The 20352-nt window shown below is 35.5% G+C and overlaps 3 protein-coding genes across 6 annotated transcripts; 2 read left to right on the forward strand and 1 right to left on the reverse strand.

The window, feature by feature from the left end:
• Positions 1-37: 37 nt before the first annotated feature.
• Positions 38-3947, forward strand: L(2)k14505 (ATP synthase mitochondrial F1 complex assembly factor 2 homolog l(2)k14505). 2 transcript variants are annotated; one of them, XM_076786204.1, is made up of 7 exons: positions 38-173; positions 778-863; positions 1017-1210; positions 1286-1396; positions 3323-3500; positions 3584-3699; positions 3801-3947. In XM_076786204.1, exons 2-7 carry the CDS (start codon positions 806-808, stop codon positions 3945-3947), a joined length of 804 nt encoding a protein of 267 aa, XP_076642319.1. In that variant the 5' UTR covers positions 38-173; positions 778-805. The 2 variants fall into 2 exon arrangements, with proteins under 2 accessions (XP_076642319.1, XP_076642318.1); XM_076786203.1 differs by lacking the exon at positions 38-173 and having other exon boundaries at positions 630-863.
• A 20-nt stretch (positions 3948-3967) lies between these two features.
• On the reverse strand, positions 3968-13074 carry Eys (eyes shut). 3 transcript variants are annotated; one of them, XM_076786198.1, is made up of 15 exons: positions 12939-13074; positions 12260-12412; positions 11634-11782; positions 11089-11199; positions 10733-11041; positions 9411-10245; positions 8038-8488; positions 7004-7326; positions 6508-6718; positions 6183-6334; positions 5476-5612; positions 4999-5244; positions 4723-4923; positions 4180-4408; positions 3968-4105 (listed from the first exon to the last, which is right to left on the reverse strand). In XM_076786198.1, exons 2-15 carry the CDS (start codon positions 12409-12411, stop codon positions 4009-4011), a joined length of 3603 nt encoding a protein of 1200 aa, XP_076642313.1. In that variant the 5' UTR covers position 12412; positions 12939-13074; the 3' UTR covers positions 3968-4008. The 3 variants fall into 3 exon arrangements, with proteins under 3 accessions (XP_076642313.1, XP_076642312.1, XP_076642314.1); XM_076786197.1 differs by having other exon boundaries at positions 4723-5244; XM_076786199.1 differs by lacking the exons at positions 11634-11782; positions 12260-12412; positions 12939-13074 and having other exon boundaries at positions 4723-5244; positions 10733-11021; positions 11089-11197.
• Positions 13075-15740: 2666 nt separating this feature from the next.
• LOC143353133 (SET domain-containing protein SmydA-8) lies at positions 15741-20345 on the forward strand. Its single transcript, XM_076786213.1, has 8 exons — positions 15741-16059; positions 17056-17328; positions 18531-18899; positions 19220-19354; positions 19608-19794; positions 19868-19963; positions 20043-20143; positions 20214-20345. Exons 1-8 carry the CDS (start codon positions 15835-15837, stop codon positions 20313-20315), a joined length of 1488 nt encoding a protein of 495 aa, XP_076642328.1. The 5' UTR covers positions 15741-15834; the 3' UTR covers positions 20316-20345.
• The last annotated feature ends 7 nt before the right edge of the window (positions 20346-20352 follow it).

A 20352-nucleotide genomic window follows, 5' to 3' on the forward strand; every position in this document is an offset into this window, starting at 1 on the left:
ACTTTTGTCGGCCGCGCACATATAGCCTGATATACGTAGATAACTATGATTCACAAGTTTGTTTGCACTCTTGTGGACAGCACTATTTTTGTATATCTTGTTTAACTTCACCACTTAGGTAACTTTTGAACAAGCACAGGATCCACCCACGCAAGTCAAATATTTTTCATTGAGTACATACATATTATCTGTGCATATTATACATAATCGGTATATGGATGCGTACATACATACATGCATACATATGTAAATATGTATTTCGATATTTTATAGAGGGCAGCATAAATGAGCATAAATAAATTGATGGAATTTTAACTATAAGCTACGTTAATCGAATTTAATTATGTGTTACGCACAATATTTTCTAACAGTACAATATCCTACATGCAATATAAATTAAATTGGAAGAAAATAAATTTGTACAGAGAGATTTTATTTATATAAATATATTTAATTTATGTTTTAATATTGGTTATAATAGAAAATCGTAGCAGTTATATTATTAGTTTTAAAATAAAATTATTGTTTTATTATTATTATTATTATTAATACAATAATTATTGTTAATTATTGTAAGATATTATTGATATACTTAATATGTAGAAGAAAATAAACAATTTGCATTAAGTTTATAAACAGTCAATCCAGCGTGCTAGCGTTTATAAATACAATTATACATACATACATATATATGTAGGTATTATTTGGTATATGTAAGTAAAACATGCATCTAGAAAAGAGCAGTCTATATACATAAATTGTATATAACATTTACAGGGAAGAGATAATCGAATATTTTCAGAAAATGCAATACTTTAAATATAGAATATTTGCTACGGCATATTGTATAGTAAGAAATATGGGTAAGAGCACATTTTCAAATATTTATAAAAAATTGTTTTAGATCGCTCTTAACCTAATTACTTTTTCAACATCAGTATATTTAACTGTTATGTATGCAATGAATATCTTTTAGCAATTGTTAATTTTCGTGTAACATTACGATTACTTTGCAGCTACTGTAAAAAGGTTTTATAGAAACACAAATATTTTATCGAGTGGTGAAAAATTTGAAATTACACTTGATCAAAGGAAACTCAAGACACCACAGGGGAAAACATTTGAAGTGCATAGCAAACCACTTGCATTAGCAGTAGCCGCAGAATGGGATGCACAGAAAGAAGTTATTGATAGAGGCAACATGCACTTGGTAAATTTCTGTTTATATTTTATAATGTAACTTAATCGACGATATGATATTGTTGTTTCAAATCCAAATTTATAGACAGCTCTGTGTAATACGGTACTAGATAATCCTCACAAACATACAAAACTTGATATGGCAAACTATATTGTTAATTGTTTGGAAATGGATACACTATTATTTCACTCAAATGTAAGTATATTATACAGGGTGAATTCGATAAAGCAGGACACCTAAATATCTCCATTACTTTTCGTTGTACAAAAAAACTTTGTAGGACAAAGTTACACTGTTTAAAGGGCCACATATAACGGTGTAAGGGAAAAAAATTCAAGGTTATTTTTATGAGATTTCAAGGTTATCGATGTTTTTTTTAAATGGAATGATATATTTTCGTTAACGTAATGTTGTAGCTGACAAGATAACAAATTTATGCATATAACACAATATGACCTTCAAATGACCTTCAACCCAGAAAAATGGTATAAATAAAATTCAACGTGTAAGATTCATTTGATGTATTTCTGTTACGCCAAATGTTCAAAAATACATCCCTTGAGCTGCTATACATGCAAATGTATCGCAATACATAACATAATAACAGATTCGGTGTTGACAGGAGGACAATTATGATATACCTTCACCTATACGTTCGTACAGAATCGTGTTTATCCACTACTAATTACTCAGAAGACCTTCTTGCTATCAGATTTCGGGAAAGAAGATAAGATTGATATGATTTTCATTTATGGAGAAAGTCGACAGTGTTTAAGAGAAGCCGTGCAGTTGTACAAGGACCGATTTCCTAATCGTAATTGTCCATCAGTTTCCGTTTACTCCAATTTGATAAATAAATTCCATGTAACTGGTAGTGTCAAAAATAAAAAACGTACAAAGGTGAGGACTGTAAGGAATGAAGCAAACACAATTAATGTTCTGGCAGCAGTGAATACAAACCCTCATGCTAGTACGAGGCAAATCGCACGAGGAAGTGGCATTAGTCAAAAATGTCTAGTGCAAATACTCCAGAAACACAAATTTCACCCCTTTCACCTATCAATTCATCAAGAACTTCATGGTAGAGACTTTGTAAATCGTGTAAACTTTTGCCAGTGGGGATTGAGACAATTGATAAACGATAGAGCATTTTTTAATCAAATATTATTTACCGATGAAGCTTCGTTTACAAATCACGGGCAAATAAATTTAAAAAACCTGCATTATTGGTCATCTGAAAAGACCAAAGACCATGGTCCGTCAATGTTTGGTGCGGAATTTTAGATAACCAAATAATTGGGCCTCACTTTATTACCGGAACATTAAATGCAGAAAAATACATTGCATTTTTACGAGAATCGTTACCAATTCTCCTGGAAAATACACCCTTGAACATTCGTGAAAATATGTGGTATCAACATGACGGATTTCCGGCCCATTCTTCCTGTGTCGTAACACAATTCTTAAATAACAAGTTTCCAAATCGTTGGATTGGACGTAACGGACCCGTATTATGGCCAGCTCGCTCACCAGACCTTACACCCCTTGATTTTTATCTATGGGGAAAACTGAAAGACGATGTTTATAGTGAACCACCAACGGCTATAGACGACATGAAAGAAAGAATCGTTCAGGCTTGTGCGTCGATTTCCTCAGAAATGAATTACACAGCAGTACGTTCTGTAACTTCACGGCTGAATGAATGTATAGCAGCTCAAAGGAATATTTTTGAACATTTGGCGTAACAGAAATACATCAAATGAATCTTACACGTTGAATTTTACTTATACCATTTTTCTGGGTTGAAGGTCATTTGAAGGCCATATTGTGTTACATGCATGAATTCGTTATCTTGTCAGGTACAACATTACGTTAACGAAAATATATCATTCCATTTAAAAAAACATCGATAACCTTGAAATCTCATAAAAATGACCTTGAATTTTTTTTCCCTTACACCGTTATATGTGGCCCTTCAAACAGTGTAACTTTGTCCTACGAAGTTTTTTTGTACAACGAAAAGTAACGGAGATATTTACGTGTCCTGCTTTATCGAATTCACCCTGTATATCCTTTGCAAAATTGTAATGTCTTAAAACCAAAGTGAGAATTATATTGCAGGAGACTGAATTATATAAACTACAAGCTAAGAAATGGGACCCATTAGTACAATGGTTCTGTGATAATTATGGTGTAGATATAATGAAAACTAAAACTATAGAGGCTCCTACAGTGTCTACAGAAACTAAAGCAGTATTATTGAGACACTTAATGTCTTACAATGATAGTGCAGTATATGGTAAATAACTTTATTATTAACATATACAAATACAATTTAATATATACTGTTTTACATAGTAAATAATACTGTTTTATCGATAGGTTTCATGTATGGAATAGACGCAATAAAATCCGTGATTCTTACGTTAGCTGCAGTGGAAAGAGTGCTCAGCATAGAAGAAGCAGTAAAACTGTCACTTTTAGAGGAGGGTTTCCAAGTATTTATATTTGAATTTTCTTTTTGTTCATAAAATTATAATGTTTGACTTAATTATCATCTCACTCTTTACTGTTGGTGTTTTTTATTCATTTATTATAGGCTTCTTACTGGGGGTCTGTGGAATGGCATCATGATCATAACAAATACGATTTGCAGGCTCGTTTAGCTGCAGCAATCTTATTTGTGCATTTAAACTCTTGTTCAGCAACAAGTCGACCCAAAAATAATAATCAAAACATTAGTTAATATACAAAGTTTTTGTACTATGAATAAATCGGAATATAATGAAATGGTAATAATATTTTGACTAGTTCGAAGAATGACACGTGGATGAATTGATAGAGGATAGCATTTCTACTGGTATGGAACAATCCGAACCCATCCATTCTTTTGTACAAATACAGCTGAAACGATGAATATGTAGATTAATGAATGGATGAAATACTGAAGATTCCATTAAATCTAAAAAAGAATTTACCTATATGTAGCTCCATGGTTCAAACATACAGCACCATTTTTACACGAATGGCGAATACATTCGTTACGGTGACATTCTCCAACACCACGACCTGTTGCTGGACTGGAACTTGTTATTGGATAAATTGCACTAGCTGTGCGTATTTCAATGTCGAATATACAACCAGAGAAACCAGTATGAAGAGGCAGATCATGGGGTAAATACTCAAAGTTTCTTGATTTATGACCACCTAAAGCAGTAAATAATCCTTTTGTTTGCATTATACTCAATTGAAAATTATACAGAGTGGTCTCGTAACATGACGACTTCAAATAACTCGTAAGTTATTTGTTGTACGAAAAAGTTTTCAAACAAATGTTGCATGGTTTCCAGGGGGACATACAGTGCTGTAATAAGTAACTTACGCGTTATTTGAAGTCGTCGTGTCACGAGACTCACCCTGTAGATAGAAAATCCTGTATAAACCAATAGTATTTTATAATTTCGGTGATTATCTCTATTATTACTTTCAAAAAATGAAGACATAAAATTGAGAAAACAAACCAATGTAGAGAATTGGTGACACATCCAGACGAGTCATGGATCCAACCACTCGCCCAGTCACATTACCTATACCATCTACAGCGAGCCACGCGTCTCGACCTCTTCTTCCAACCCGAACTGTGTGCGCTATATAACTCTTACTTGCTGTGGCTGTTATTGTTGTGGCGCTCAAAGGAACACTCGTAAATATTCTACGTACACCTACAAAGGATAAGATCAAATTAGAAACCAAAATAAAATACGTTGGTGGAACTTTACGATGCACTTGCGGTCTACCTGCTCCTAAATCCCAAGTTAACATGATGTAACCACGAACATATGTAACGGAGAGATGATCTGAGAGCTCCCGCCGCGAACCACTTTGACCTAAGTAAGCTATTAGAGATATTTGATCGAAGGTTCGTGGTATGAGTTTCATCTTCAGCTCCATAGTGTCTTTTATAGAGTTTGATACACCGTAAGCTACATACGATGAGAATCCAGGTACGAGCACTGAGAATGATGGTCGAGTTATAACTGTATCTGGAAGTATGCAATGAAATTGCATAATTATATCTCTGTACAATTTTGTCATCCATAATGTCATCGGAAAATATCTGTTTGTTTGAAACTATTTTCGAAGTATATAATTCCTCGTGATTAAGAGGGGTAACTTATTCTACATACAACACTGGAACGTCTTTTTGTGATATTAATAATGATCAAATTGTTTTGAAGGCTGAAATGAATCGCCTTTTATGGAGACATCATTACCTTCTTCGCATAAGAGTCCATGAGTTCCAAGCGGACAGACACAAACGAAACCTGACCCAGGTGAACTAATGCAAGTCGCTCCCAATGCACAAGGACTTTCATCGCAAGTTGATCGTTCACAAAACGGACCCGTATATCTGTCCAATCAAACAATAATCTGTTTTTGATATTTTTCGTAATATCTGACATTACAATTGTTTTCGTGTTCAACAAATTTTAATATTCTCTTGAACCTTTAATTCCCAACTCGTGTTTTCTGTAGATGCTCAAGTGCTGAATACGAATCTTCCCCTGTGTAGGTTTCGAACGAATCAATTTTATAAAAAAATGCAAATTTTCAACTGTAAAGACGTTTTGCATTTTCAATAAAGCACCAATTCGCTTTATTGCATAGTATAATTAGATTACCTCTTATCTTCTGAATTTTTTAAAATTAAGTGCGTGCAATTTTCATATCATTGTGTTCAAAAGTGTCCATAGCATAATTGTATATAAAAAGAACTATTATTATTAAAGTAAAAAACATCTGTAGTTGAAAGCACACAGTTTTTTTTTATAATACTAATTTTTCTTAGAAAGATTTACAGTATTCAGAGCATAAGAATTTATAGCAAACAGTCATTGAAAGTCAGAAGTTCAAATTGGTTCAACATGTGTTGAATTACCTAATAGTGTTATTAGGTAATTCAGAAAGTCTATTATCTTACCCAGGTATGCACCTGCAACGTATTGTACCATTTGTCTCTTCGCATGCACCGAAATTGTGACATGGGTTTGAAAGACACAGAAACGATACACAATCTTCAATTTGAAATGTTTCTACGGAATTGTATATGAAGTGTCGCGGAACATCGTTTACCTGTAAAAATATTTGTGATGAAATTATGTATGTCAGTAGGAAATTAAGTGATCATAAATGTCTTGTGGTATTAACGTTGATTGAAGTGATATTTCGTTTGAACAAAAATTTTGATGCATGATCAATTTATTTAATTTTTGATGCAACGAACTTTATTAAAAAATGAAGCAAACCTTCAACGAGTCCATGCAACCAGTAAATCCCATGGAGACATGTGAAAAATATTGTGTAAATACTAACGGTATGCCTCCTAAATGTAAATTGGCATGTCGCGGAAGATGTCCCTGTGAGGGCAGTATTTGTTCACCACTAACTGCCGTAGTCCCATTGACTAGTAATCGAGCAGAGCATTTATTGGTTTCATTTCGAATAAAGTACTGAAACCTACAATTTAAAGGAAAAGTATTTGAGACATTTACATGTACTGAGAAATAATTAAATCGTGAATTTTATTAGCATACACGATTGTCGAAAAGTCGGTAAAATATTTGATAGGATTTAAAGAAATGTTCACGTTATAATATACTGATTCAAATTCTAAACACAGTCATGTTCTGTTCAATTCAGTTTTCGTAAATTACTAATCTATTCATAATAATTATCCATCGTTAGTTGAAGTTATATGAACTCCGCAAAAACAAAGTTTTAAAGAAATTTATATCACTGTACCTTGTATCAATGTCCACTACGTATCCGTGGTCGATAGACGAATCTATCTCACCGAGTAACATAGTTTCGAGTCCACAGGAAAATTGGAATTTCAGAGAGCCGTACTCCAAGTACACCAACGCGTATTTCTCGTCATCGAAATACACGTGTAATATAATACCGTCTTTAAAACTTGTTCGTAATCTCACAAAAATCCTCAGAGATGTGTTATTGTCATTTGAAACTTCTACCTCAACACGTTGCCTCACGTAAGATTTCCCGTTGAATGCTGCTCGTGTTATACTCGGACCAGTTTTGCAGTCACTACGATTCGTACAGTTGCACTGCGATAACGCAATAATATTATAATCATATCTATGCTTTATGAAAATGACAAAAGGTATAAAGTTTCCTACCCAGCGTGTACGTCTGAATTTAAAGAACATCATTTTCGTCTGAATTTATCATTCAATAAATTGTTCGTAAGATGTTTGTGACGCAATATTTAAAATGTCAATGAAAGTTTGAATTCGTTGATTAAGAGATGAAGTGTATGGCAATGTTTTTGAATATATCACATTTACAAATGTGAACGGTTTAGGCTGAATTTCACTTTCTGGGACCAAAAATTTTGCACTTTTTTTTATACAATCCTGTACATTTTGACGAGAAAATGCTAAAAATCCAAGTGTTAATGTGAGGAATTCACTGGTTCAAAAGTTATGCATGTTTAAAGTTGAGTGTGAAGGGGGCCGGCCCAATCTCGCTTGCAAATCTACGTTATCGACAACACCGTATGTTTGTGCTACCATCTAAGGGCTCCGCTCGTTAGACGACGCGCGGCGCTGAGTACATACCAACATGGTGCTCTTACCTGTTAAAAACGCTTGAAATCGCTCAACTTTACACGCGTATAACTTTTGAACGAGTGAACTCCGCGCTTTAAAACTTGGATTTTTGGTATTTTCTCGTAAAAATGTACAGGATTGTATAAAAAAAAGAGCAAAATTTTTGGTCCCAGAAGGTGAAGTTTAACCAACGATTAGGATACTCACGACGCTGTCGTTGCGTCCCGATGATACCGTGGGACTGGTGCACAATGTTCCCTGGCAATCGGTGCTACTTTGCACCGTAGTTGATGTCTGATCTCTCACGGAGGTTTGCTCCTCTTCACTTGTTGTACTAGTCTCCTCGAACATTGTCCTCGTGGATGTACTAGTTGTTGCAAACGAAGAAGTGCTGCTCATAAACGGGATTGTAGAATTTTCTAAATCCGTGCTCGAAAATCTAGATGAATGCGTAAACGTCTCTTTGTCTGTGGACGATGCAGTTGTGGCTTTCGGTACGTCTCCGGTCGACGGACTCGCGTCTGAACTTTTGTTTCGCCAGAATTCTGTGAAACTTGAAGCTGACGTAATAGTAGAGAATAAGGTGCTTTTCTCGGTTCCAGTTGCCGTGGCTTCTTCGATGGTCCTCTCAGTGGACGTAGTTACCATAGAATAATATCTGTATAAAAAGAAGGAATGTATACTGGGATGTTAAGCACGTTGCAGTTACTCTTATTTACACTTAAAGGCTATCATGGCTGAAATCCATATTTTCTCGTGCAAATTTATAGAAAAGTTTTGATCTAATTGTTAGATCAAGACTTTACTGTACTACTTTTTTCAGTATTTATTCGGATTATTTGTACTTTGCTCTATTTGCGCGTGAAATTACATTAGCGTACGGTGACAGTTCATTATAGCTTTTAAGGATCAAGTATTTTGTAATGTTATATTGCTGCGCATTTTAATTGCAACACCAAGGAAGCATGAAGTATGGTGGATCACCGAAGTTATAGAAGATTTCAGAGTGACAATTGAGCTTTGAATGTTTCTGGGACATTCAGCACAATCGAACAGAAATCAAATATTCCAAAAGGATTCTAATAAAAGAAAGGTTTCAATAAACATAACCGAATCTTCGGTTATGACTCGAATACAACAAAATTACGATAAGAATGCACATAGAGATCGATAACCCCGACAATCGATTTCTGGAATAATATTTAGGGTAAGGGATTCAATTACTAGGGGGGGGGGTGTCAATTACTGTACCTATATTAATTATATTTATTTTTAAAGCATAATGAATATTAAAAAAGACATATAACATATATATTAACTGATTTTAATGGAACAAATTCAATATCTCTTTTTTTATATATAGGTACAGTAATTGACACCCCCATAGTCATTGGGTCCCTTACCCTATTCCTAATTCCAAAAAGTAAGGATTCCTCAACTGACTTTGTAAAAGTGTCGCCTAGAGAAGGTACGAGTTGGATTGGATTCGCGTGCAACGTAATCTAGTAGTCGTTAACTAAGAGATTAATCCATACGGATTGGGTTTTCTTGGTGATACAATTTTCAAACACGCTATTTACTCTGTCGTTGGCGTGTATCTCGGCGTGTTACTCGTTTCAGAAGACATTGCCTCGCTAATGGTAATGGATGTCCCGGTTCCTTCTCTCTGATACATCGTTTCAGTGGTTGCGCTCTCGTTACGAGATGATTTCTCGGTGGCGTACTCGTTTTCGATCTTCAACGTCTGGGACGTTGCGGAGACTTCGGTCGAGACATGGGGAAATGTTCTAGGCTCTAACGAGACTGTTTCTGTTTGGGATATTTCTTTGGTTGTAATGGAATAGATCGATGAGGTGTCAGTGAGAAGCGTGTTTGCTTCTGTGCTACTGCTACTGCTGCTGCTACCGAAGAAGCCGTTTTTGTCAGTGGTCGTCGTCGTTTCGGTGAAAGGGTACCATTTCGTGAAGGAACGGCTGGTCTCTTTGATCGACGTCGAGGACTCCGTTGTCGCGGAAGCAGTCGTCGTCGACGATAAATCGGTTTCTGGCAGTGTTGGCGATCCCGATGAAAACGAGACACCGGCAGTGGTTCTTTTATCGCTATCAGTCTCATACGATTCCTCGGTCGGTGAAAATGTCGACGGTGGAAGATCATGCTGATCGCAGAATGGCCCGCTATAGTGTACGGGGCAGGCGCAGGTGAAACTGTTGATGCCGTCGATGCAGCTGCCGCCGTTCTTGCAGTTCGCGAATTTCGACTCGCAGTCGTCGTATTTCAGCTCGCACAACGCGCCGTGATAGTCTGGCACGCAGTAGCAAACCGATCGTTCATCCTCGAACAAACATACCGCGTTGTTTTTGCAAGGATTCTCTTCGCAGGGCACGACAGCTTTGTCGCAATCCTTGCCCGTGTACCCTTGAAATTATAATGAATGAAATTTAGTTACTGCAATGACAGGATTGAGGATAGTTCTCCAAGAGGAGTAGAATCGATGGTTTCTCTACTTCCTCTTCTTTACAATTTTGTTATAAATCACATGTGTGATTTAACATTCTTCGTATTAAGAATGTTTGTATGCATCTATATATGTTTATGTGTCCTATAGCGAACAAATACTATAAGGAACAAGAAAGAAGGTTTTAGAACGAATTTATTCGTTATAAGATATTTCTACATGATAGCTAGACTGCAGATCTTTAAGTAAATTCCAACTTTCATTGATTATTTTATAAAAACCAGGATGAGAAACATAATGTATCGATTACAAAAATTTCTTACGGTAAGAGTAGTGTTGGGATATCATTAATGTTTGGAAATATTTATACATGTTTCGGTGTATTTCGAAGATGCTTTAAATGCCGTAAAGATTTACAGTTCAATGGTAGTCATAATTTAGACTTACCGAACAGACAAGCACAGGTGTAAGAAGAAGGTACGTTGATGCAGAGGCCACCGTTTTTGCAGGGTGACTTGATGCATTCGTCGACATCCTCGTCGCACAGCCGACCTGTCCATCCTTTGGCAGAAGGAACGAAACAATACGTTAATTGTTTTATGGTAGTTAACGGGATCGTGGTACCTGCCTTCGGGACAACGACAGAGGAAGGAGAATCCAGGTCCCTCGACGCACTCGCCGCCATTCTTGCATATGGTGTCGTTGCAGACCGAGGCGTCGATTTCGCAGTAATCGCCTTGCGGGAAATAAAAGACGCTTTAGGACAGAGTAGAAGGTACTCTAATACAAATTCTTATGTATACCTGAATACCCGTCCGGACATTGGCAGGTGATGCCGTCGTAATCGAGGCAAGTCCCGTTGTTCAAACAGGGTTGGTTCGAGCATTCGCTGTACCTTTGTTCGCAGTTCGTGCCTGTAAACGCAATGTGCAAAGAGAACTTGTACGAGAAGAGTGTCGAAACTGTCCAAATAGATCATCGAGAATACGTAATATTATGTAAATAAATTGATTGATTAGTAGAGCTCCTCATTAGCCGGAACACAACCGAAAATAGGTGATTTCTCGAAGGACAGTGAAAAGATTTGTTATCGAGAAAAGCTTGTGGATCGTCATCGTTAAGTGAATTTTAAAAAACAGCGAAAAACATGATTAAAAAAGTGAAGTATGTCTGGTTGGGCAAACTGATTCGACCTCGTCGCTCTTACATTAACAGTTTCGTTTATGGGCTCCATGAGACTGTACAACGAAGGCATGATCATAATTTAATCATTCGTGTAAACACGGGAGCGCAGCGGCCCTGATCATCACGCATGCGATGGGAAATGAACGCAGGGATCACGAGTTACCTACAAAACCCTCGGCACAGGTGCAATTATATGCTGCAACGGCGTCGTTGCACGTCCCTCCGTTTAGGCAAGGATTGGACCAGCAGTCGTCCCAATTAATCTCACAGTTGATTCCAGTATAACCATCGATACAGTAACAAGAATATGAGCTGTATGTACAGAGTAAACGAATTTCTCATTAAACGGTCATTTGGCTTGTTTCCCTCATAATTATACAATACAACTACTTCCTTTTCAATGATACGAACATAAAATTGTTTTTAAGGGTTCACGTAAGATTTCTGGCAGAACAATGCCTAATCTATACTGTACATGTAAAAAATTCACAGTTCAGACATTATAGAACGCACCTATATTATTATGTTCACGAATAACTTTCGTCGTAAGCATTGAAAAATGATTGAAACAGCAACTGCTAATAATGAGAATAGCTAAATAAGATAGGAATTACTCGGTTCGGCGGATATTAATTATTAAGTATTTTATACCGACATAAATGCGAAAAACGGGAACAGCAATTATCAATGGTTCAAGTTATTATTTACAACCAAAGCATTTTAAATGACAAGGTACTACAAAATTGAAAACATACAATATGTGAATGGTTTCGTCTCCTGTTTATGTACCTGTTACCATCCTCTAAGCAAATGCCATACATGCAAGGCTCGCTACTGCAATTCAGTCCTCGTGTAAGACCAATCGTTAAAGCCAACACAGTCGTCAGCACAAGGGTTCTTTCATTCATGAATTTCTCAATCGACCATCTTGTGTGACGCATTCTAAATAAAAATGATGTAACTTATGTACACAGTAGAAGTCGCGGAAGACATTTTATATATTACTTTTCAAATATCGTATGTCCGAGATGAAAATCGTTTCGTTAAAATTTCTGATATAAAAGCCAATGAGTTGTTGCATATGAAGTGTTAAATTTATTTTCATTCACTGTCGACATGATTAGTATCAAACTTTCTCAATACCAGAAACACTGTGATCATAGTGTCATCGTTAACAAAAATATTAATTTTGTCGATGAGTATTAACAAAGATGGGGATACATTGAGAGAGGATCAGGGATTTAATGAATATTTAATACGAACTTCTTGTTTTTCTTTTCTAAAATAAGATAACGGATACCTAAATTGCATATATTCCATACAAACGTGTATTAAAGTTGTTACACATACGTTTACGAAGTGTACACCGTAGAAAAACATTTCATATGCACCAACCGAATAGAAGGCGCTTTTATTTCGCCCGAATCATTCACTATCGATGAATCATCCATTGCGTATCATCCATTACCTTTTTGTGTTTGTCGATCTTCAAATGAAACTAATGACACGCAAACCGCCAGTAATACGATACTTTTGTCGGTTTACACTATCCCTTCAGTGGTACTAACTCTATATAATATACATACTTGTTAGCATACAGTATTCCTCGCAGGTAGTCAGCTACCTGGTAGTCCTGGCAACGATCGTCTATACAAACGGTGTACGCTATGTTACGCCTGCGTGAAAGTCTGCTGCATCGATACACAAATTGTATTTCATTTTGAAAATATCTTAACAAATCGAACAAAACTACTGGCTTCTTGAAACATACATTTTCTTACGAAGCAGGCACCGGAGGACTGATTCTTGATTACTAAATAAGTATACAGTCGGTCACGACGCTTGATATGCACTGAATAAATTAATACCATTTCAAAGTAACATTTTGAACGTTTTGCGGACATTAACTAAAATAAACGTATTAATTAAAATAGGAAAATTCGGATAATAGTATCGATACTTTTGTTTATGCATTTATGATAAAAATGAGTCGGCGATACATGAAATAGTGGAAAGATAAAAAGGGACTTAAACGTATCAGTGTATTATCATTAACTTATTAGAATTATTAAAGGAAAAAATAAATTTTTATTTAATTCCCGTACCTTGTAATTGATGCAGAAAACGTTTATTTTGCATAAAGATCCGCAGTCTAGTCATTATAATACCGACAATAATACATATGCATATTAAAACTGTATTTCACAGAGACCTTCTGAAAACATGTCCTTTCACGCGACCTAAAGCTACACGATGACATCGCTCTCGTCACCTGCAGCTATATCTATGTGTATATAATTATGCATTCATTCATCTTTCGAGCTTCGGGTCAATGTGACGTTGACTTGGCATGCACAAGACCTTCTACAGACAAACAAATATTTGATATTCTTCCAAGTTATTCAACCACGTTCGAATTTTTCTTACCAATAAGAGGTATCGATTTATTAACAGTTTTGTATAAAAGAACAAATGAAATTAATAATTCTGAAACTTTTTATGTGTGTTTATTATACTTTCATCGTGTTCCTCAAACTCGTTCAGCTTGATTTAATTAAAAACGTGTTCTATGACAATCCTAGAATTTTATGCGAAATTCGTTTAGATTAGCCGAATACTTTTATGACCATCTGTATGTATGTACAAAATTGTGCATGTTTTTTAGACTTACTCTTTGATTTTCATTAACGGTCTTAAGTGTCCAATTAAAGGAATGAAATCGTTAGAATTAATATACAGAGTGTCCCAAAAATGTTGTATTTCCTTGAAAAGAGTGATTCCTGAGATTATTTGAAGTAACTTTTTCCTTTGCGAAAATGTTCTCCGCGGCTTCGCTAAGGAGTTAGTAATGAAAAATATGGACCAATCAGAGTGCGGCTACAGCAGACTGATTCCGGCTCGGCCAATGCCAACGCTATTAATATTTCCTTAACAACGCCGCGGAGAACATTTGCGGAAAGGAAAATGTTACTTCCAATGACCTCAGGAATCACCCGTTTCAAGGAAGTACAACATTTTTGGGACACCCTGTATATCTGTTAAACTGAACATTGCTTAACCGAACATTGGTTTGAAATCTTAAGGACATAAGTAATGGTGCACTAGACGGCTTCAAACTAGGTTGCATGCGCTGCAAGTATAGTTACCCGAATGCTCGGGGATATTTATGCAAGCTTCACGCGCCCAATCTAATTCTACACATGTAGCTTAGCAACAATGTATCATGACGTAGTTCAGCTTGGAATAAGTTATAGGGTCTAAGTTATTAAACTCTTCTATTTCTTCGATTGTTTAATGAGTTTTTCCGGCGTTGTCATTGTCCGGTGTTCGGTAAATTTCTAAAGAAAAATGATATTTAAAAAGATAATGGTATTTAAATTAGGTATACATATTATGATAGTTTATCATAATGGCTGCAAGCCATGAAGTTTTTTTTTATCAAACTATATCATATTAATTTTTACAAACACGATAATATATGTTTGTCTCTATAAGAACTCTAAGTTTTCACCTATCGGAAATAAATAATTTGCATGACTGACTCTGTGGTGTGCATTGCAAAGGTATTATGTTTAGCGTACAAATCGTTACATTCTATTTTCCTAAGTCGTTATACATCTAGTCGTAGACAATTTGATTTATTTTTGGCCATCCCATGAATTAAAGACAAATGGAGATTAATTGTACAACGGTTGCAGAATTTATTACAAATATTCTGATTTTAAAGTATGCCAGAACTAAAGTATACAAGTAACCTTTACAATATTAAACCTTTAATTTGTCATAGTTCTCGTGTAACACTTTGCGTATAAAATTACATAGGACATCAAACAAATTTTTAAAACTGTATAGATGTACAATTTTTACCAAAATAATTAATAATTCAATTAAAAACTTAATAAAACAGCGCTATTACGTAGAAAAGATTTGTAAATAAAAGATCGCGTCTTTTCTTATCATGTACTCATTCAATATCATGTGAAACATTTAAATTATTATGTTCTTCTCCAAAGGCACAGTAATTGGTACCCCCACAGTAATTGAGTCTCTTACTTCGTAAGGGTTTGTTCGTTCGTATACGTTCGATTCGTACAAATACAAACGAATAAAAGCAAAGTTTGAAATGCGCTTAATGTTTGCAAGCGATGCGTGTCGTACTTTCGAATAGCCCACGTGAATCAAGAATAGCATAACTTATGAAGAGCTAGATGAAGATAAAATCAAATATTTCCCTATTTATATTCTGGCTACTGTATATAGCAGGAGAGGATGCACGAACGCGAGCACTACCTCGAACACCGTAGCCGACGACGGTTCGTCGGTTCTTCGAAGTTCCTCTCGTTTCTTCGTGGTCGCCGGTGAACATGAATTTCCCAAGTACCTTGGATCCGGAGCAAGTGAAGGAAATGTTGATATCCCATTTAAAAGAGAACAAAGTTCTCGGTGATGGTCTGTTTCCATGGACCGTTGGCTATTCGAAATTGGGCGGCCGTGGGCTGTTCGCTACCAGGAACATCGATGTCAACGAGCTCATCTTCGTCGACGCGCCCCTAATCATCGGGCCAAAGTGTGCGGGCAATAGACTTCCGGTTGGTACCCGATCTTCCAATAATGTTACGTTGCTGCATAAGTTCTGCCCGCCATTACTTTTCCACGAATCGTTCATCATTACAACCTGTCGATTAATTATTACATTACATCCCTTCATTCACTTTCTTCTTCATTTTATTTGTAAGTTCCTGAATTGAACTGGATCCCGGTGTCATCATTGGCTACTGCCAGATAGACTTCAGATTTTCAGTATTCGCTTAGGACTAGTCACAGCTTTGTTTATTAAATTGTCAAACATATTGGAGGTTGAAAATTTCGATATTTTTTAATTACTAAAGTGTGATCACTAACCCTTGTTGGCACACTGTACTTAAGAAATGCAACAACTCAAATAATATCTTATTTTACCGAATTTTTTAATTTAAATCTATTTTACTACAAAATTGAAACGTAGTTGAATAATTAAAGTTTATTTAAGTCTTCCTGTAGTTACATTGATATACACTAAACAAGTTGCAGTATAAAGAATAGGTTCGCGGAGGCCGCGATAGTAAGATCATTGTGAATGGATATGACACCAATACTTTTTTTAAAGATAAATTCGAAAGTCTTTGATAAAGTGAGCAGAATGTAATTTTTACATACATCAGAAGTCGCCATATAAATAACATTGGAAAACACCTAGGGTAAGAGACCCAATTACTATGGTGGTACCACTTATTATGCCTATATTAATTATACTTATTTTTAAAGCATAATGAATATTTAAAAAGAGATATATATAAAGTACATACTAACTGATTTTAATGAAAAAAATTTAATATTCATATGCTTTAAAAATAAGTATAATTAATATAGGCACAGTAATTGGTACCCCCACACTAGTCGGGTTCCTTACTCTACTGTAAACGTTTGAACGTTGTTCGTAGACGTTTCAAGCGAATGGTGAAGAATTCATTTGTGGTAAACGGAGTAGTTAATTGCACGGTTGTAAACGGTTGAAGCTAAGAGTTCTAGCGTGCAAGTATCCGCAGATGTGCGTGTGCTGCTACAAGAACGAGTGTCCGCTGTTTCCGTGCGACCGTGGATGCGGCTTGCCGGTCTGCTCGGTGCGATGCGAAAATTCACCGAAGCATGTGGACTACGAATGCAAGTACTTGAGGTCGTTGGTACCAACTTGCGGAACCGACTGGTCCTGCGACCTGTTGCTGACTGTGATACCGATACGAGGATTGTTTCTGTCGGAGCAACAACGAAAATGCATGGCCGGGTTTCAGTGGAACCAAAGTCGTATCGCTTGCTACGAGGTACGATTATTTATTTTATAACACGAAATGTGAGAACAGATGATTATGAGAATATTCGAATACAGAGATTTGAGGCTCTCGCAGCCTAGCATCCAAGCATTTCGTTGAACGAACTGGTAAGTAAGAAGATCAAGTTCACTTTACTCTAGAACTTAGAAATAATTAGGCATTGATTCTTTACGTCCCAACAGTCTCACAATCTAAGCGTACGCCCCTGCTTGATTTTAGTTTTCTTGAGTTTGAAGTTATTATACTTTAACGATAGACTTCGCTGATAACGTTACCAACGAATTACTGTGTTCTGCTGTGTCTTTGGTACTGTTCAGACATGCATGTTAAGAATTCATACCCTTTCATAGGGTACGGGACCCAATTACTGTGGAGGTGCCAATTACTGTGCCTATATTAATTATAAAGCATTTTGAAAGCATAATAGATATTTAAAAAGAAATATATGACGTTATATATTAACTGATTTTAAAGAAAAAAATGTAATATCTCTTTTTTAATATTCTTTATTATGCTTTAATACAACCACAGTAATTGGCACCCACACAGTAATTGGGTCCCTTATCCTATGCTTTCGCACTATTTGCAATTTTGATTAGTTGTTATTTTTAGGTTTTCTGATTTTGTAATCATAGCACTAGGGTAGATTCAGTTTAAAAATCCGAAACGTGTGTCTGGTATACGTCAACAAAGCAATGATGCAGTCCAGTGGTTTCACTGCGAATGCAGGGTCTAAGAAGTATAGGAATAATACGTGGCTTCATGTACTTCTTACTGAAAGCTATTTTTAAATAATTGCATGCGTAGCAAATGTTCTTCTTTTCAAAGAGCATCTATTATTACCAGTAGACGGCGGATCTTCATGCAAGATAAAGCTGTTCTATCTAAGCTGTAACAAACTGGAATGAGAAAAAAAATTATTTTCTTTATTCATAGGTTTAGTAGGTTGAAAATAATATAACAATGTTTTTTAATTCTTCTAATGTTTTACTGTTTTAAATTACGCATTTTTGCCATAAATGCATCAAATCCGCAGCCTATGAATTTACGAAAGGAAGATGAGTTTGCGGGAAGTTTAACGAATCAAACTGAAATTTTACCGTACGACCATAAAAAATATACACAAATAGGTATGCAGATGGTTTTTTTACTGTGTGTATCACGATTCTAATTAATGAATTTCCGGGAACAAGACCGAACTACTGCAACGGAATGTAGCAAATCCACCGAGCGAAGAGGAACTGGAGTTAATGAAACGCGTTTGCGAAACATTCGCTACGAACGCGTTCGAAACGGTCAGCGTCCAAGATAAGGATCGTTCCTCGAGTTTGCGCGGACTCTATCCTTTGGGGTCATTGCAAAACCACTGTTGCATACCGAACACGAGGCACCATTTCGATAGCGAACAACGACTCTACGTGAACGCTACGCTTCCGATTTCCGCAGGAGATGAGCTTACTATGTCTTATACGAGTTTATTCTGGGACACGACGTTACGTCGACATTTTTTAAGTGTCACCAAACATTTCTCCTGCGCTTGCAAACGGTGCAGCGATCCTACGGTAAATCTACAAAAAAATCCTAGACTGCGGATCTTTATTTAGTTATAAGTAAATAGACAAGGCGAAATGAAAATGCAAAAATCTTTTGTGCCGTCAGTTTTGAAGAGTGTACGAGGCTTAAAAAAATTGTTAGTACGTTTATTTTACTTTGATGACAAAAAATCTTTCAGTTGATAAAAGAAACTTTTCCATTATTCTGATTTTTATAAAATAATTTTAAAAAATTTCCTTTTATCTTTTTTTATATATCCGCAAATATATTGATTTTTTTTTAAATTTCGAACCTATAACAAGTTAATGTCGTTTTTATGTAACATTAGGAATTTGGATCCAGATTAGGAGCGCTTTTATGTGCATCCGAAGAGTGTACCGGAAACTTGTTACCTCAGGAACCACTCAATATGGAGTCCCCCTGGATCTGTGATAAATGCTCCATTGTTATGAGCAATAAACAGGTGCTTATACATTTATTTAAATATTTAAGCAAAACTGAAGAGTCTAGTATTTTCTAAATTAAAATAAATAACGTTTTAACTAAATTTAAAAAAAATTCACGTATCCATACTAATTAGATCTATAGAAGAGACAGTAAATATACTACAAATAATTCATTATCGTATTAACTATTACAAAGTCTATAGATCTTGAAAAGAAGTATTATATTCAACTTCAAAAACGTAAAGAAACTATAAAGTTATTCTTTTTTAGATAATTTCGATTCGTTCTAGTTTATCAACTATAATGAAAAATGTTTTATATAAGGCTCCACGCGAGATCTGTAACTTTATGCAAAAGGAGCTTAAACTAGTGCTTCCAAACACTAATTATCTTGTTATGGATATAAAATTCCGAATTATTTCATACTACGGTAGAGCTGAAGGTGTACAATGGGCAGGTATTGAAATCGTATTAATATAATCTATTTTGGAAATATCAAAATATTTTTATTTATCAAAACACTATATTAGATTTAACTGACGCGGAGCTTGACGTAAAGGCTAAATGCTGTAAAGACTTGCTCTCCATCTTAAATACCATGAATTGTGGTGATTGCAAGAAAAAAGGTAATCTGTTTCATAAAAAAGCTTGAAATAGTTTTGCACTATTTTTTCTGCAAATAAGATAATTTTTTTAATATCTTAGGTCTGATTTTGTATGAGTTATATTGCACAAACATGGAAAAGATGAAAAGATTACGACAGCAACAGAACATTAAAAATGAACAAGCACAGTTTTCTATACAGGTGTTTATATTATTTATTTACTTATACTGCGTTACTAACTCTCATATTTACATCATGTACTTTTTCCTAGTATGATGAAAACGAGCGTTTATTGAAGGAAGCAAAGACCATACTGCAAAATGATGTTGTGGCAGCCATTAACTTCGAGTGTGATAAAAAGATTTTTAAATAATGTTAATTGTTGTTTCCAGAATAATACAAAAAAATAG

This window comes from Halictus rubicundus, chromosome 4, assembly GCF_050948215.1.
Source record: "Halictus rubicundus isolate RS-2024b chromosome 4, iyHalRubi1_principal, whole genome shotgun sequence".
NCBI classification, from domain to species: domain Eukaryota; kingdom Metazoa; phylum Arthropoda; class Insecta; order Hymenoptera; family Halictidae; genus Halictus; species Halictus rubicundus.

Bases quoted from the DNA above. Each gene is read 5' to 3' on its own strand.
- Eys (XM_076786197.1), bottom strand. From the start codon at position 12,411: ATGCGTCACACAAGATGGTCGATTGAGAAATTCATGAATGAAAGAACC. The intron at 11,783-12,259 runs GTACATAAACAG...CTGTACATACAG, and splicing joins TGCTTAGAGGATGGTAACAG to CTCATATTCTTGTTACTGTA. The intron at 7,327-8,037 runs GTGAGTATCCTA...GCGTTATCGCAG, and splicing joins CGGGACGCAACGACAGCGTC to TGCAACTGTACGAATCGTAG.
- LOC143353133 (XM_076786213.1), top strand. From the start codon at position 15,835: ATGAATTTCCCAAGTACCTTGGATCCGGAGCAAGTGAAGGAAATGTTG. The intron at 19,355-19,607 runs GTGCTTATACAT...ATTCTTTTTTAG, and splicing joins TTGTTATGAGCAATAAACAG to ATAATTTCGATTCGTTCTAG. The intron at 19,795-19,867 runs GTATTGAAATCG...ACACTATATTAG, and splicing joins TGAAGGTGTACAATGGGCAG to ATTTAACTGACGCGGAGCTT.